At 40.8% G+C, this 18,611-nt stretch overlaps 1 protein-coding gene across 1 annotated transcript in view; it reads right to left on the bottom strand.

Annotated features, from left to right (window-relative positions):
• Tbh (Tyramine beta hydroxylase) overlaps positions 1-18,611 on the bottom strand; it is a 76,768-nt gene that overhangs the window by 38,682 nt on the left and 19,475 nt on the right. The window contains exon 2 of the mRNA XM_090374952.1: positions 12,426-12,572. Within this exon, the coding sequence (XP_090231078.1) occupies positions 12,426-12,572 (147 nt within the window). The remainder of the gene's footprint in view (positions 1-12,425; positions 12,573-18,611) is intronic.

Below are 18,611 nucleotides of genomic sequence, written 5' to 3'. Positions count from 1 at the left end.
GTGCTAGGTCATTAGTAATTGCAAAAGCCTCAGCATCTCGACCTGCTGGGTCGGTGTGACTAGAAAACGGAAGCCAGCTGGAGTTGTGAACGTTAAAATCACCAAGGAAAATTACCTCACTGTTAGGAAAGTTGGACTGGAGAAAGTCAAGTTGCAACGAGAGGAAGTCAAAGAGCTCCAAGTGATTAGTGGAGTTGGGAGAACGGTAGAGACAACAGATGAATTTGACACAATGAGGTAGAGAGATTTTAAGCCAGAGAAGATCAAAGAGAGGAGATTCCAAATTGCCAAGTCTCTGACAGGGAATATCAGAACGGACATATGCACAAGTACCACCTTTGAGGCGAAAGGAATCATACAGCGAATAATTTGGGCATCTGAGATGAACAGTAGTTGAATCAACCGCTAACTGAGATTCTGTCAGAAAAAGTACATGGGGTTTGGCAGACTGCAAGTGGAAATGGACATCGTTGAGATTAGAATTGAGACCACGTATATTTGTGAAATGAATTAGGAAATCCTTGGGAGGTTTAGATCTTTTCGCAGATAAGCTTGTTCTATTAGTTTGACAATTCATGGTGTATTCAATAGTAAGAAAAAGTGGGTGGGACGTGCTGTATGAAGTAATGAAATTTTTGGATATGGCGTACATGTGGGAAGAATATACCCAGATCCTTGACATAACGTGGCCTCGACAATGCTCCCCGCATACACACTACTCGGACTCCCTCCAGTCACTATCTGGCAGAGTAGAGGTAGCAAGATTATACACTAGCTGATCCGGAAGCCTCCTAGAGAGTTACCAATAGGTTCGGTCCGGTGTACTAACTAGCGGCCGGCCTGCGAAAACCGTTTTAGAGCTGTACCCTCGAAATGTAAGGAATATTGGATCTCGCCACAACGTTCATCATAACCTCAAAAGTCATCAATCATACTGCATGATGGAAGAGATGGGGAAGGGTTGACCGGAACTTAGCTCTAGAGACTAAACATGGGTTCCACCACTTCAAGCCTCCAATAAGCAAAGTGGTGGTATTTCACCGGTTGATGAGAGTCATCTACCACCTAGTCATCTACCACCAAGTACCACTGTAGCTAGAGTACTCTAGCTACAGTGGTACACCCGGTCAGCCTCCCCGTGGCATGGTGTGGTAACGTAGGGTCCCACTAGGGGCTCGGCGGCTAATAGACGTTGAGTCGTACGTTGGAATTCGAGGTGAGCGGACGCGCTTCGTCAGGGCTCCTCAGTTAAGTGGTTTACTTTTGGATAGTGCTTTTAAATATTTGATTTATTTAGATATTGTTGGATTATTTTGTTATAGGTGTTCCTGTAACTGTTTGATTTTAATAATATTATAGATATAATTTTTTAAAGTTACTTTCATTGATATTTATTTAAATTTATAATGGTTGTTACGAGATCTGCCTTAAACACGTCACAGGGTATCGTGAGTCACACGGAAATAGCAGATGGCGATTTACGGGTGAGTCATGATTTAATCCGTTGTGGAACCTGTGGAATGTTTTCCAAGGTCGACCTGGTGACTAATCCTACCTCACCTGGGGATTCTTTTCTTTGTGATCGATGTAAGGAGTGCACCGATCTTAAATTACAATTTGGTGCACTGATGGAACAATTTGAGTCCCTGAAAAAACGAGTGCTTGCCCTCGAAAATAATGCTTCTGGGAGCTCGTCAGGGACTCAAAACTCCAGAAATCTACCAAGTGATGCACACCCGATTCGAGCCTCAAAACAGAAAAACCAAGTGCAAACTACTCTGGTTAAAAAGAACATTGTTTTATTAGAAGACTCCATTGTCAGGGAAACGGGGAATATTTTTTGTAATAAAGATAGGTGGAGCAGAACCAGGGTATGTCTGCCGGGAGCAACTATTGATGATGTCACCAACAGACTGTCAGATTTTAAAGGGGGTAAAGAAAATATTATTATTCATGTGGGGACAAACGATATTAAACGTACACGATCTGACGATTTGTTGGAAAAATACAGGACCATGCTGAGGAAATGTCGCGAGCTAGGCCATAATGTCTATGTGTCTGCAATTCTGCCCAGACACGATAGGAGGGATTATACGTTAAGAGCCTTGTGGATTAACTCAAGACTTGAAGGAATCTGCAAGGCTTTAGGGGGTAAATTTCTATCAGCATGGCCCACACTTGTAGGTAGAAGGAATTTGTTTTGTAGAGACGGGATACACTTAAACAAAGGTGGTGCAAAAGTTTTTGCCAGTATTATTGAGGATACCTTAAAGGCTCAGGGAAACTGCTAGTTAGGGGGATGTGGGTAATACTGACACGCGTTTATCTGATAATATTGGTCAATGTAACTCTTGCACATACCTTAAGAGTTCTTATCTGTTACCCCAACTGGACGTATTATCTAGATGTTCTGGGGGCAAAGACGTTTCACGTGAGCAGGTAGCTAATATCAGGGAAGAGAGCCTAAAAAACTTCAAGGGTTGTGTTAGGGTTGTTAAATATACAAGAACAGTAAATCTTAATTGTTTATACAGTAACGTTAGAAGTGTCGTCAATAAAATGAGCGAATTCGAACTGCTGGTTAAAACAAGTAACGCGGACATAATAGGGCTTACAGAGACGTGGTGCCACCCGGAAATTGGGGATGATGAGTTTCAGTACGGCTTGTATAATGTATTTAGGAAGGATAGAGTAGATAGAAGGGGTGGTGGGGTAATGCTTCTTATCAGAAGCAGCCTGAGTGCGACGATAGCTTTCCCAGATTCAGACATTTCACATGCTAGTATAGAGTCAGTATGGTGTGAGATAGTTGGAAACAAAGGTACAATGCGAGTAGGCGTAATCTACAGACCAGGTGATTGTGAAGACTATGACAAAAGCCTCTACATGCAAATGGAATGGGCAAGTAAGCGTCAATGCCTTATTATGGGTGATTTCAATTTGCCTCTAATTGATTGGAGTAAATGGGAAGGAAACTCGACATGGGGAACAAAATTTTTAAATCAACTAGATGACTGTTATTTGTATCAACATGTCAGGGAAAGTACTAGAGAAAAGAATATCCTAGACCTCATCATCACACATGAATCAGATGACATAACAGGGCTGACAGTAGAGGAACCAGTAGCAGGAAGTGATCACGGAGTTCTACGGTGGATGATGACGAGAGAGGTAGCAGAAGTAAAAGGCAAAGGAATGGGTTTTAATTTCAGAAAAGGAAATTACGATGCCTTAAGGTACTACATGGCCTCTATTAACTGGGTAGATATCGCGCAGAGAATGAATACAATTGAACTGTGGTACGCTTTTAAAACATTAATCACAGATGCCTTGAATGCGTATATACCATTAAAAAAATACTCCACGAGAAGGGTTCCAAGTTGGATGAATAGTGAAGTTGCCACATTACTTGAGCAGAAAAAGGTGGCATGGAAAGGTTACAGAGCAATAAAAAGTACTGAAGCCTATAACAGCTACAAGGTGATATGTAATAGAGCCACAGAAAAGGTTCGACAGGCAAAGGCAATTTATGAGAAATCACTAGCAAACAGAGCAAAGAAGGGGGATAAAGAATTCTTCACATATATAAATGCGAAGAAGAGCAGGACAAACCAGATCGGACCTTTACGTAAGGGAAAGGGGATAGTAATAAATACACCAGCTGCCGTTGCAGATGAACTCAACAGTTATTTTGCATTGATATTTACAAATGAAAAGCCTTTTGTGGCAATGGGAAATTGTGGGAGCGAAGTTAAAAAATATGTAATTAATGATATTGAAATTTCGCAAGATTATTTAATGAAAAAACTTTCAAGCCTACAGACTAGTAAGACTCCTGGAGTTGATGGAATATACCCTATAATCTTGAGAGAGGCGGCAAGCGAGTGCATTGAACCACTGAGGCTGGTTATGCGAGCATCACTAGACTCTGGGGAGATTCCCTTGGATTGGAAAATTGCAAATGTATCTCCCATACATAAGGGTGGCTCTAAAAGTGAAGTGGGAAATTATCGACCTGTCAGTCTGACTTCAGTAGTAGGGAAAATCATGGAGGCATTGATCAAGGGTGGAATTCAGGATCATTTGGATCGAATTGAAATTCTCAAGGATACTCAGCATGGTTTTGTAAAGAGAAAATCATGTTTAACAAATCTGGTTCGCTATTTCGAAAGGGTCACTCACGAGCTGGATTTAGGGAATAATTTCGACATTGTTTATTTAGATTTCAGCAAAGCTTTTGACTCAGTCCCACATGAGCGGTTGCTTTATAAGCTGGAACAGGTTGGAATCACTGGGAAAATCCTTAGATGGATAGAAGGATGGCTTCAGGGCAGGAGGCAGAGGGTTGTGATAAATGGCTATTCCTCAGATTGGGTTGATGTAAGAAGTGGGGTTCCCCAAGGATCAGTATTAGGACCACTGTTGTTTTTAATTTTCATAAACAACATTGATGAAGGGATAGAGGGCGTGATGTCTAAATTTGCAGATGATGTTAAAATTGGTAGAGTAGTTAATGATCACTGTCAAGCTGAGCTTCTTCAGAGAGACCTAGATAGACTTCAAGAATGGTCAGAAAAATGGCAGCTGTGCTTTAATCCAACAAAGTGTAAGGTATTACACCTGGGAAACAGTAATCCCAAAATAACTTATTCACTTGGTGGAGCTCAACTAAACCCAGTACTGGAGGAAAGGGACTTGGGTGTTACGATACGGTCAGACATGAAATTCTCTGAGCATTGTAAACAGGTTGCAAGGAAGGCCCATGGTGTCCTATCGATGATCTATCGAACTTTTGCAAGTAGAGATAGGGACGTGATAATCCCATTATATAAGGCCTATGTTAGACCACACTTGGAATACTGTGTTCAAGTATGGAGACCGCACCTAAAGAAAGACATCGAGCTTCTTGAAAGGGTGCAAAGAAGGGTAACTCGCCTGGTGAGATCGGCAAAAGGGCGTCCTTATGAAGAAAGACTTCGAATATGTGGGTTGCAGAGTTTGGAACCTAGACACCTTAGAGGAGATTTGATTGAGGTGTTTAAGGCTCTGAGAGGCATCAGTAAAATGAATGAGGACAAAATTTTCAAGATTATAAATGATGCTAGAACTAGGGGACATGAATTCAAGTTACGCGGGGAAATGTTTAGATTGGACTGCAGGAAGTTTTATTTTAGCCAGCGAGTTATAAATTACTGGAATAAGTTGCCTTCATGGGTGGTAGAGGCCGACAGTTTGGGGAAATTCAAAGGTCATCTGGATAGTACTTTCGGGTAAGGGAAGCGCATAGGATGATAGGATTAATTTCCTTTTTATTTAATTTTTAATTTCATTTTATTATTTTTATTTATTTATTAATTATTATTATTTATTTATTTAATTTTTGTTTTTATCATTGTTTTGTTCGGATTTTTTTTTTTTTTTTTTTTTTTTTTGGCTGGTGCAGCATAAGCCATAGGCTTTCTTGCACCATACGGCCGTTACTAATACTAATACTAATACTAGACCGGAGGAACAAAGGGCACAACACAATATACAGCACATGACCCCCACACATTTCAAATCTCTGGCCCCGATACAATGTACACCCGCGGAGATGGGAGAAATCCCAGGAGCCGTTAGACACTAACATACCTTATACCTTATACCTTATAGCGCACAATGTCCTTTGGAATCTATGCGACGCGTTCCACAGAGCGAACAAGGGAGAATGTGATCGCTCTGTAGTCTGAAGTGGTCCAGGACTCTACGGCTTGATCGTCCAGCCGGAACGTTTGTTGGCTAAGTCAGGCGTAGCCATTGTGATATCAATTTCGCTCTCCCAGAGTGGGCCACTGTAAGTGGGTAGATGTCCTGGGCGGTTTAAGATTTGTAAGCCTGATGTGAGGATAAGGTCCTCAAGTCTTGAGCATTTCCTAGGGCATTCCTATCTGGTGCCTGACTATGCCAGAGTGGCGAGCGACAGTTTGAGTCCATACCTATCGGTAGCTGCCCACCCGGGAGGTTGTTGTTGTTGTTGTTGTTGTTGTTATTTGGTTTTTAGTACCATTAGCAACTAAGAACTGCGCGGTAGCACAGTGGTATCATCACCGTCCTCCCCACACCGAGTGGAAAAGGCCTGGGTTCGAATCCCGTCGATGACGCGAGGAACTTTAATGGGCTTTTTTCACTCCGTGGCTGAGTTAGTTGGTCTCAGGCGTAGATAGCAAGGTTTGGTTTCTTTTTTAGGAGCATTAGCAACTAAGGCCATATTGCTCCGAGATATGCGGTGGTCATTCCCTGACCTTTCCGCATCCTCCGTATTTGGTGGTGACGGGCTCGAACCCCGGTCTAATCAAGAAGCGTGTGCTACGCAATGCTGCTCCTTCCCACCTGGCTACGGAGGCGCCTAGATAGCAAGGTTTTTCTCCCCAGTAACTGGGGTTTTTTCGTCCAGCAAAACAGGCAAATCAACCATAGAACATACGCAATTTACAGACACAAATACGGGTTAATGTAATTACGGGCAACCCTAAAAAAAAAATAATAATAAAAAATTAGCAACTAAGACCATATTGCTCCAGGGATATGCGGTGGTCATTCCCTGACCTTTCTGCATCCTCCGTATTTGGTGATCACGGGCTCGAACCCCGGTCTAATCAAGAAGCGTGTGCTACGCACTTCCACTCCTGCCGACCTGGCTACGGAGACGCCCACCCGGGAGGAGCTCGAGTGCCATTTCAATCAGAGAGATCGCAGCAGTGATGTCTTCACCTGAATGACTGTAGAGAGAGAGAGAGAGAGAGAGAGAGAGAGAGAGAGAGAGAGGACGAACAGTGATCCAAGAGATGCCATGATTTGGGTACAGGCACTGATGGAAGTGCATAGTGAGGTGATCTTGGTTGCTGTGATGTCAGGGTTTCCTTTGACAATCGCAGCCCATGGTTGATCATTTGTACAGTGGGCAATTTTATACGATGAGGGAGTAACTCATAACCACCCCAGAGCGAACATAGGGCTCCTGAAACAGGATTAGATCTATTTGTTTTTCCTTAGACTTTATCTATAGCTGATCTGCAACCACTCTTGCCCTCTGTGCATTTAGTTGTACAATTCTTGTCTCTACTTGGTAATTGGGAGAAGGAATTCTAACCATAATTTATCCGCATTTGGTAGGGACTACTTTTAGATAGACAGGGAAGTTGGTATCTCGGATGGAATGTTGATGTGGAGCCTTTGCAGCCTTGCAATTTTCGCAGCTTGGCAGCTGATCTCTGACAGGACACTCCTTATAGTCGTGCCCCTTTTGGGCACAGCGGCCACATGTGGATTCACGCTGATTGCAAGTATGTGAGGTATGGCCAAAGCGGAGACACCTGTAACATCTGCGGACAGGAATATATTCTTTGAATCTATGGCTGCCCGATCCAATGAATATTCTGTTTTGAGATCCCAGAATTTGCCATGCTCTGTTTGATAGTTCGATTACCCAGTTTACGTTTGTAGGTGACTTGGTCTTCTTTTTGTATTTCGGACTAATATCATCCACGCTCGCCTCATCTTGCAGGTATATACTTAGATTTTTATTAAAGATCTCGGCTTTGAGCTCCTCTGGTGTTAAGCTCTGGTCCACATCAAAGATCACAACTGAAGGCCCTTTTTTCTTTGGGGCTTCTGCCCTAACCCCAAAATTTGTCATGTCGGCATTATTCAGGATGGTTTGTGCCTCCTCCCTGGTGTCTGTTTCTATTAAGACTCCTGGATGCCTGGTCTTTCTAATACTCTTTATTTTTACAGTTTTCATCTGCTCCTTGAAGTTTTTTGTGAGTGCTTCCTTGACCGCTTCACTGGTATCTAGATGTGCATCTTCCACTGGTTTAAACAAAATAACATGTGATTCAGGCTTTCTTACCGCCTTTTGGTTTTGTACTTTTCCTGGATGGTTGGGCACGTTTTGAGCTCCATTCCTCAACGCCTCTTCAAAGGAGCGGGGGCGTTGTTGCATTTGTTTTTCTCCCCTCCTGTGTGAGACTTCGATTTTTGCTTTAAGCCTCTCGTGGTCAACGTGTAATTTTTGGACCACTGTATCCATTTTACTGAAGATCTCTATTACGTCAGTTCTAATGGCAGCTGTAATTCTACTTGATTGCTTGGCCATGTATTTTTCTAGGATTCCTCTAATGGCATAATCTGTTCTACTAGAGTCCCAGTCAACGGGGGAACCTGGGTAATAGGGGGTTCCTGACTCTTTTTTCCTTCATGCTCAGTTTCCTAGCTTTTGTTCTTCATGGTCAGATTCGCTGAATGATTCATTGGCAGCCTCTTCAGAGACTTCCTTCGTTGTTGGAACGTCTGTAGCAGACGGCATTATTCAGAATGGTTTGTGCCTCCTCCCTGGTGTCTGTTTCTATTAAGACTCCTGGATGTCTGGTCTTTCTAATACTCTTTATTTTTACAGTTTTCATCTGCTCCTGGTTGGTGTCTTTTCTACCCCTCTCTTTCTTCTTGGCCTTGGTCTTTGTAGGTTTATTCGTACCTTCCCCAGTTGCCAGGGCCTCATTCCTTGAGCGGATTGGGTAATCCACCTGTCCCTTTACAATCAGTTCAACTTCAGCGTCGCTCATGTTGTTTTAGTGGGTATCTGGATTAACAAGAGGAATACGGATAATCGATTATCTACTCGTAGTAATTTGAAGCAGAGCTCGTTGTAATTGCCAAAAAAAGCCCCTATTTGACCACAAGAAAATGGTCAAATAGGAGCTGAACAACTAAGTTGGCGATTTTTTCAGGCTGACTTCAATGTTTTAGAAAAATATATTTACATACACTGAAAATATATGAACAAGTAGGGTAAATTTGTAAGCTCTGGAAATAGATTACCTTATTGTAAACGTGGGCAGTCCCTCTCAGCTTGCCCTTCTTAAGTTCAAACAAGTAAACAGTAAACACCGTTCACTATTGGGACCAGGATCCTCCATCCGCAGTTAGCCCAGAAATTTGGTACTGAAATAATGCCGACCATCATTTTGATGGCAAAGACGAGACTTCTCTCGTCAATGATCGCAGGAAGACATCTCATGTTGAGAGCTTCCGCCATCTGGGTGGTCCTTGGTGCAGGGGGAAGCTGAAATTTCCATATGGCCCACTGCAGTAGCCAGAATTCCCCCGCGAAAATCTGTCTAAGATGGGTCGTAGCAGTTGAAGTCCAGACTTCGGCGCCATTGAGTATGACCGGATAAACACATGTCTTAATATATCTGCATCCAACAGCCTGGTCATGGACGTGCATAAGTTGTTGTTTAATCATCCACCGGAGTCGACAGAACTTTATTTGCAGGTGGTCTATGTGCGGTAGGAAGGAGATCTTTTGATCAAAAATAACGCCCAGATCTGTATGTTGTTGGACGGCAGAAATCGCGGATCCTCTTAAAATGGCTTGCACTATTGTTGGGTCCCGTTTGAGAGAGAAAGGCAATTGTTTTGACTTCTCAGGATTGATGTGAAGTTCGAAAACGGAGAGGAAGGCCTCAAGGTTCCGGATTTTCTGAAGGATTAAGGTATTGATGTATTCAGTAGTGTCTCCAGGGCTGATGGGAGTAAACACTTTTATGTCATCGGCAAAGGTGAGGATGTCAGTTCGGCCTGTCACAAATGGCACGACAACAGCTGAGAACAAGATTCCAGACAGGGCCCCCGCCATGTGGGACTCCAGCTGTAATAGTCCTGGTGTAGCGCAGATTGCCATCGCGAACAATAATGTTCCTGTTCTCAAACATTGTATGAATGAACCAGAGCACGTCTCCACCAATGAGGTAATGCTCACGTAGTAGCTTTTCCAACGCGTAAACGGATATGGAATCAAATGCTCCTTGGACGTCGATATATGTAACGGTGATTTCGTGCTCAAATGCCTCGAGGATCTTGGAAGTGGTGGTGACTAGATTTGTAGCAGTGGATCTTGACCGGGTAGCATAGTGGATCAGCGGTAGCTGTTGTGGCATAATTTGGATGGTTAACGTTCTCAGAAGAGATTTCTCAAAGAGCTTTAGGCTTGATGCAGAAGAAATTGGACGGAAGTGACTGGGCTGAGAAGCAGAGCGTATTTTGGGCAGCAGTCTTACTAGATAGACATGCCACATAGGAGGGGAAAATTTTTGATTAAGGATCTTGTTAAATAACGACAGGATAGGATCAACAACAAATGTACTGAGGCATTTCAGCATAAACTGAAGAATTCCATCGGCACCGGATGTGGCCGTAGGTGCTAATTCATTATTGCGTCGATCAGCTGGTATTTGTTGAGTTGAACTGAATTTAAGGGGTCTGTCGAAATCGGCTTGATTGGGAATTCCATTGGTGTAGTGGATCCTGGCTGAGCGGCGAACCTAGTTATATGGTCGAGTCAACTGCCCATATTGAGTGAGTCAATGGCGTCCTCTGATTGGATTCTATGGAAAGGCTTCCCCTTATTTATTTTGTAAATTATTATACATGCAATAAAACAATGAACAGTATTTATAACAATGTTTTCTAAACTACTTATCCATTTAATACTCTATCTCTATGAATTATGACGCTGGACTAGTTGCAGAATGTGATGATGCGTGAACCAATCACAGAAGGGCAGCCTATGCCTCACAGCCAACAAAACACCTCCCCCACCCCACATTGTTTTGTTGCTAGACTTTAATTCAGTTTTTTTTCATACTCGAGATTGAGTTAGTCAGTCTGAAAGAAAGTTTCATTCAAATTCAAATTATTATATAAGGGCCACCTGTAATTTCCTACATACGGTGGCTGTAATTTCTTACATACTGCATCACTTTTGAATTTTCAAAAGTGCCAATAATCGGTTGCACAATTTCGAGGTACCACACGCTTACAATGCTCTCCTGCAGCTCAATCTTACTTGTTGGCTTCTTCTGTCTGCGTGTGTAGCACAGGTATCTTCACCGTCCTCCCCACACTGGGTGGAAAAGGCCCGGGTTCGAATCCCGTCGATGACGCGAGGAACTTTAATGGGCTTTTTTTCACTCCGTGGCTGAGTAGTCGGTCTCAGGCGTAGATAGCAAGGTTTTTCCTTGAAACAGGGTTTTTTTCGTCCAGACTAGAGAACACACGCAATTTAGAGTCATAATACATATATGGATATATGTAAGAGATTACGGATGGCCCTAAAATAATAATTTGAATTTGTTGGCTTCTTTTGAGCAATTTTAGACGACATTATGTACCTGCAATTTTCAATAGGGTTCAAATCTGACCTGTTGCCAGGCCAGTCCAACACTGTAATGCCAGCATTTCTGAGGTATGACTGCGCCTTAAGGGAGAAAAACGAGGGAAAACATTGGTGTAAATATGTTTTAAGCCTTGCGAGACAAGAAGACAAACTCATCATTATATCTAAATAGCATAAAACTTACCAATTTTGCTGTGTGGTGAGTCCTGTTGAAAAATGCAGTTTCGGACGTCTGTGTGGTGATCCCTAATAACAGGTTATTATTATTATTAGCTACATGGTGCAAGGAAGCCTGAGGCTTATGCTGCACTAGCCAAAAAAAAAAAAAAAAAAAGAAATTCCCGGGCTACCCTGAGCGAGAGAGAGAGTCAAAAGTAGAAGGGAATCACCAAGAAAGAGAATGATGATATCCAGCTCAGAACCCTAGGTGTGCCAAGCCCATACTCTCCAGATTCAGGCACTCCTCCAAGATGGCTGTGTAGGTTTCTGCACTCACCGTTCCGTTAGTAAAATTAATTCGCCTCACCCCTTTGCTTGTTATGCATCCCCAGACCAAACTATTATATTTAGGCCACCCGAATAATTAAATTCATATGCCGTGCTGTGTCTTATGTCTGTTAATTGTGAGTGTTCTATGGTCGATTTGTATGTTTGCTGGACGAAAAACCCCAGTTTCTGGGGAAAAAACCTTGCTATCTACGCCTGAGACCGACTTATTCAGCCACGGAGTGAAAACAGCCCATTAAAGTTCCTCGTGTCATCGACGGGATTAGAACCCGGGCCTTTTCAACCCGGTATGGGGAGGACGGTGACGATACCACTGTACTACACGCGCAGACAAAAGAACGTTTCATGTCCCCAACCCACAAATTCGTGCGTTTCATTCAGCAAACAGGCAAACCGATCATTACATATATACTGAGTTTAGTATCTAAATAATATCGGTGTAGATGCATCATAGATAACTCTTAAGAAACAACGATAGTAGTGTGGAAGGCATCATTTGCTCTGTATCTCATATTGTGCTCTTCCTTTGCAACGAATTGCTATGGTATTGCTCTACCTCGAATAAGCAACGCTTCACTAATAGAGAAGACTATTGTTACTTATTCTCACTGAGTGGTACTCACTGAGAATAAGTAACAATAGTTTCACAACAGAGAGAGAGAGAGAGAGAGAGACAGTTAAATGAACAGTTAAGATCACTTACCTCGATAATGTAGTCTTGAGCGTCACAAGTATCGAATTTTCTAGTCCATGCAAACCGAGATATCTTCCCTCTTCTGCGCATACTCAGCAGTTTACAGTCATTGTGATCATCAACGGTTACAAATCCGTCTTCATCTGTTTTAATATCCTGAAAAATTTATAGTAATTGCTAAAAAGATGTTTGATGAAAAAATATGTGTATGAAGGAAACGACAGAGAGAGCAGAAAGCCAGTAGAAATGACAAAAAATGTTAAATATTCTCAAATGACAACATCCCTCCCCCATTTACCATGGGCCACGACTCTAGTTTTGGCTTCGACAAACGATCACTGGAAAGCTATCCATATACTGCATGTTGCAGCTGAAGCACTGGATATTATGTTTGTTGATATGAAGGAAACGGAGGAATGCATGGACAATATGGTGGATACGCAGAAAGGAAATCTTCTCGGTTCGTGCATTAAAATCATTGCTTTTAGCCAATACATTAAACCAATATGGCGAATTCAATATACTAGAACAGTGGTTCTCAACCTTTTTTGCCCTATGCACCCTTTAGTCAAATATAACTATAAATGGAATATTTCCACAGATAAAAAAGTGAAATATTTATCTTTATTTTTAATTTAATATGTGACATCCTTTGTGTAGGCCGGGTTCAAGCCCTTGACTGCTAAATACGGTCGATCTGCCAACCCTCACTGGACCAGCGGGGAAGATTATGGTCCATTTTCCTCAGCATGAATTGTTGAGGAAGCTTCCATCCTGCAGTGGGTGATAATGGCTGCAGTTTTATGTGACATCCAATAAAGTGTGATGTCCTGTAAATTATGTACAAATTGTAATTTGTAGAAAGATCAATATTCCAACAGTTTGAGTCTGTCAATCTTTGGTCTCAATTCCCCCCCCCCCCCATTAAACCTTAAAATCCCTCCTGGTTGAGAACCCCTGAACTAGAATCTATCACTCCACCCGCCGTGGTTTGTTATGCGCCTTTATTTATGTATTATTATATGATGCAGGCGAATAGATGGTAACTATCATTCTCGATGCTGTAGCTAACTAAATTGTCTTCTTTGACTATCTCGAAAAGCGTAAAGAACCATTTGTAAAATGAAACCTCACAAGGCTTCCAATTACAGTAACATTACTCAAAGTAGAAAAAGGTGCTTTGGATGATATTAATTAAATAAGCCTGCTTTTTCTTTTCTTTTTTTTTTTTTTTTTGCCATTATCAAATTATAGATAATTTGCTAATAAGTTTATTAAATTGTAAATTATAAATAATTTGCTAATTACAAAAAATAAATAAAGAAATCTTAAAATAAACATGCTAATGAAAGAAAAAATAATAGAATTCAAGAAAAGTAGTTCGTCTCTAGCTCCATTTCTTAAAAATCTCTTCAATTTGAACCTTTCAGCGTTCAAAGAGGCCTATATCATCCCGATATATAAAAAACAGGGTGAGAAAGCTACTCCTAGCAACTACCACCTATTACTACCCTGAGTACAATTTCGAAATTTTTTGAACTCCTACTTTATAAATATCTTAGTTCCTACCTTCACCCTTTTATCATTAATCACCAGCACGCATTTTTTCAGGAAATCAACTGCTTCAAATCTGACCTTGTTCTCTCATTTCCTAGAAACTAATTTGGACAAAGGAAATCAAATTGATTCGCTTTTCCTTGTTATTTCACATGCATTTGACTATGTCCACATCGATTTTCTGCTCTTCGAGCTTCCATCTTATGGTCTACGATCCCCTTTATTGGATTTGTTTGAATCATTGCTTAGAAATCGTAAACCATCCACATGGTACTTCATCAATTATTAAAAATCCCTTTACTGTTTCGCAAGCTGTTCCTTGAGTCCGCTCTTCTTTATTGCTTAAATTAATGTTGAGTGGCAACTCTATGCAGATATTAAACTTTACAAAGTTATTTATTCTTCAAGTGACATTGCTGTAACTTGAAGAATAAATGTCCTGTCTTGATTCCCTCTCACTCTACTCAATAAACACAACTTGTTTTTAAACTCATTAAAATGTAAATTATGTCGCTTTAGACCCCTCCATCTTTTAAGAAACTCTCTAATTGCAACCACTGATACATTCAAGGACTTAGGTGTCCTATTGCGATCCGACCTTAATCCCTCTTCCCATATTGATCGTATAATATCTCAGACTTCCAAACTTATTATATTATTAAACGTTCTTCCTCGATTTTCAAAAGTTATAATTCTTCTCTACAAGCAGTTTGTACTTCCCATTTTGATTATTGATTATTTGGTCCCCACAATAGGAATATCTTTCTCGCAGACTTCAAGAGGGAATTCAAATTAAATTCATTAAAATGAAACCGTGGCTTGTGTTTATAACAAACAACGAGTCTGTGTCCATTATGGTTTATAATGAATCTTTAACATAGAGGTTTTCTGGTAGGACAGAGGCTTGCATGTCTTTGCTACTGGGGGTTGTGATTCCCCTCCCTGTGAACGCTAATGTGATAAGAAGGGTTTGACAAAAGTTCACCCGCTGTCACTCAACGCCACGACGAAATATGTGGCCAGAGTGGTTCGAAAACATGCAAAGAATGCAGAATAACAAAGAGTGCCTTATGAAATGCTGCCTATTGTCCTTCGTCCTGTGTCGTCATTAGAGACAGGCCGTCTTTCGGCCCACTTCTGCGTATGTGCAGGAATGCGCTGCGTGATGCACAGTCGGAGGGTTATTAAAACGACAATTGCCTGGAAGGGTGATAAATAGAGAGGAAATGTGAAAAGTTATTAAGGATTCCTGAACTTAGAAGAGCTCAGGTGGCTGCCAACAGGAGCACGTGACCTATTTCTCAGTGTGGATCACGGTTAATAAGAGTTTATTATTTTCTTTTCTTCGAGTTAAGCTCCACCAACTTTTCATCACCCCCTGGAACCACTGCTTTGAGTCTTTTCATTATTCGATGGTGAACATAACTGAAATATAGTCGGAAGAGCTACAATTAAATCAAAACTGTAATTAGACTGTTTAATTTATTAATGGAAAGTGGCATACCAGAGAGATTCGGATCAATCTAATAACAGTTTTAATTCCTTTATTTATCCCTCACTTAAAAAAAAAAAAAAAAAAATCCAGATGTGCAGTATCTCCCAATCATTATACTGCTTGTTCCCTGTTATATCCCCAGAAGCTCACATCTGGTGAGTATGGGCTTGACACACCCAAGAAGAAGAAGAAGAAGAAGCCTTCTTCTTCTTCTTTTTCAAACCATTAATAAATAATTTGGACACAGTGTCAACCCATACTGTGTCAAGTTATTAAAAAGAGAATGAGTCTTCCAAACTTTGGTACCCTCCCTCTGTTGGGTCCGGAACAGGGCGACGCAGTAAAAGCACGTACTGAGCTTCCTCCATTTCTGGCTTTGAGGAATGTGGTAACTCTATTTCAGCGTCCTCTCCTGTCCTCACCCGGTTACCCATGCCGATGGACAGATGTTGGAAGGCGCTTTCTTTTTGATCGGGCTTCCCAGTAACTAAATGACCAGACAAATAACACAAACAACACTCCAACACATAACTCACGGTACGCCATATAACTCAGACACTCATCTGACATCTGCAGAATCTTGCATTACCACAGTGATACTAAATGCAGTTTTGTAAGCAACTACTGAGGCTGAGTAAAAGAATACAAATACAAGGACATTACATCAAACATATTAAAATTAAATAAATCCAAAAGTGTTCCTATAAATTTGGTTTGGATTATATTTTGATAACGTTCTTAATGATTTTGCAAATGATAAAAGCCGAAGAAACAATCTGTCTTAGAAAGCTGCGCTTAAATATTGGTTTGCAGAGTTTTATTATTGGAATAAAGTCGCTCAATTCAAAGTTTCTTTTCAGACCCCTTGTGTGTGTGTGTGTGTGTGTGTGTGTGTGTGTGTGTGTGTGTGTGTGTGTGTGTGTGTGTGTGTGTGTGTGTGTGTGTGTGTGTTTGTAGGCTCTAAACAGAGTGCTTAATAGAAAAAGATATGGCTCTTACACACGCACATGCCCCTCGTGGATAGCACAGTTGGTAGAATCGCCATGCTCCCTCCCATACCCGGCCGAAAAGACCTGAGTTCGAATCCCGGCCGTGACGTGAGGAATTTTTATGGGCCATTTTCACAACGTGGCTAAGTTAGTCGGTCTCAAGCGAGAGTAGCATGGGTTTTTCGTCTAGCAAACAGAAAATCGACCTCAGAACACACACAATATTTATATCATTGGACTTGGTGCGTCATGTCCTAAATTTCCCTCGTGCCATAAAAATCCAAATACAGTAATTTTAAATAAACTGTAAAAAATTAAAATGCAGACGATGTTGTATGACGACCATAAGCTGCTCAAATTATTCAGATTTTGGATTTTTCGCAATAAATGCAGTCCTAAAAGGTTAGTGTTCTTTAAAGCTGCAAGTTTTTGCAAACTTTTAATGTTTTTCTTCTTTCAGTTTTTCTGCAACATTGAGTGCAAACTTCATAATCATTAGCGCAATATGAATCCGTCTTAATCAGAGATAATGCAGATATCTATTTAAAAAAAAAAACTTTTTTGTGCTTCCTCAAAATTAGCGAAATGGTTATAATCATTCTCGTTCCACTCACTCTATTTTTTGGGTCTGGCAACCAGTGACACCATTTGGTTCGCAGGCTCTAGGTACTCCTCGTATGGTATTCGTAGATACCATATGATTTAATTTGAGCAGCTTATGGTCGTCATACAACATCGTCTGCATTTTAATTTTGGTGTTCGTAGGCCTATGTACTCTTCGTTTGGTGTTCCTAGGCCTATGTACTCTTCGTTTGGTGTTCCTAGGCCTATGTGTACTTCGTTTGGTGTTCCTAGGCCTATGTACTCTTCGTTTGGTGTTCCTAGGCCTAGGGTATTCTTCATGCTAAGGCGTCACTACATTACATCAAACATATTAAAGTGCCATTGAGTTAAATCTATTTTGCTGTTTTAAAAGAAATCGGAAAGAGTTTCTGCACATTTGGTTATGAATTTATTTTCACAACACTTATTCCAGCATTAACTTATTCGCAATACGAACTTAAATGAAGTTGTTTGCTTACAGAAAAAGCCAAAGAAAGAATTTATCTACGATCTGTGTTTAAAAATTTATTTATAGAATTTTATTATTGGATAAGGCTATCAAAAACAGTTATGTTATGAGTTCATATATTATTATTATTTATTTATTTTTTTTTTGGTATTATTAAATTAAATTATTTACATTCAAAAATTAGGACACACCCTAACCACTCATTTCAGCAAACCATTTCAACTCCGGTTAACCACATACTAGAATAAGTAGAGTGACAAATCAAACACAAAATAACTAAAAATGAATTTACATACTTAACACAAGATTAACGAAAACCCAGGCCTTGTGGGTAGCACAGATAGTATAATTACCGTCCTCCCCCACACCGGTTGGAAAATACCTGGGTTCGAATCCAGTCAATGACGCCAGGAATTATTATGGCCCTTTTTAACAACGTGGCCGAGTTAATCGGCCTCGGGCGAGAGTAGCCTATTTTTCTCCATGAAAATCGGCTTTTTATTCAGTAAATGGCAAAACAACCATGCAATTTACAGACATATTATATACCACATAATATTATTGTTATTATTAGCCATATGATGCAAGGAAGCCTGAGGCTTATGCTGCACCAGCCAAAAAAAAAAAAAAATTCTAAAGTTCTCAGAGAGAGAGAGAGAGAGAGAGAGAGAGAGAGTCAGAAGTACAAGGGAATCAACAAGAAAGAGAAGAATGATGATATCCAGCTCAGGACCCTGGGCGTACCAAAGCCCATACTCACCAGATGTGAGCCCCTGGAATATGGCCTAAGTTGCTGATGTGCTTATAACTCTAAAACAACCAACCGAAATGGATATCAAAGCACATTTAAAAAAAAGAATGTTACGCCTGTTGAATCTGGGCAGAACTAGATGAGAATTCTATCTCATTATCGGTAATACCTGTGATGCGCTTAAACTTTGTAATTTAACGCAACTTTATAATTGTAAGTTTTAATGTGGCCCAATGCATCCCTATAGTATAGAGTAGAAAAATTGTTTCTTTCCCTAAAGGTAACTAAGCATTCTGGTCTCTTGCCAAAGTTATTGGCCACAACTTTTGCC

Source organism: Mastigoproctus giganteus, chromosome 6 (genome assembly GCF_048544385.1).
Source record: "Mastigoproctus giganteus isolate SK-2022 chromosome 6, ASM4854438v1, whole genome shotgun sequence".
In the NCBI taxonomy this organism is placed as follows: domain Eukaryota; kingdom Metazoa; phylum Arthropoda; class Arachnida; order Uropygi; family Thelyphonidae; genus Mastigoproctus; species Mastigoproctus giganteus.
The sequence above is the reverse complement of the archived record's forward strand: the minus strand, read 5'-3'. Positions and strand labels throughout refer to the sequence as shown.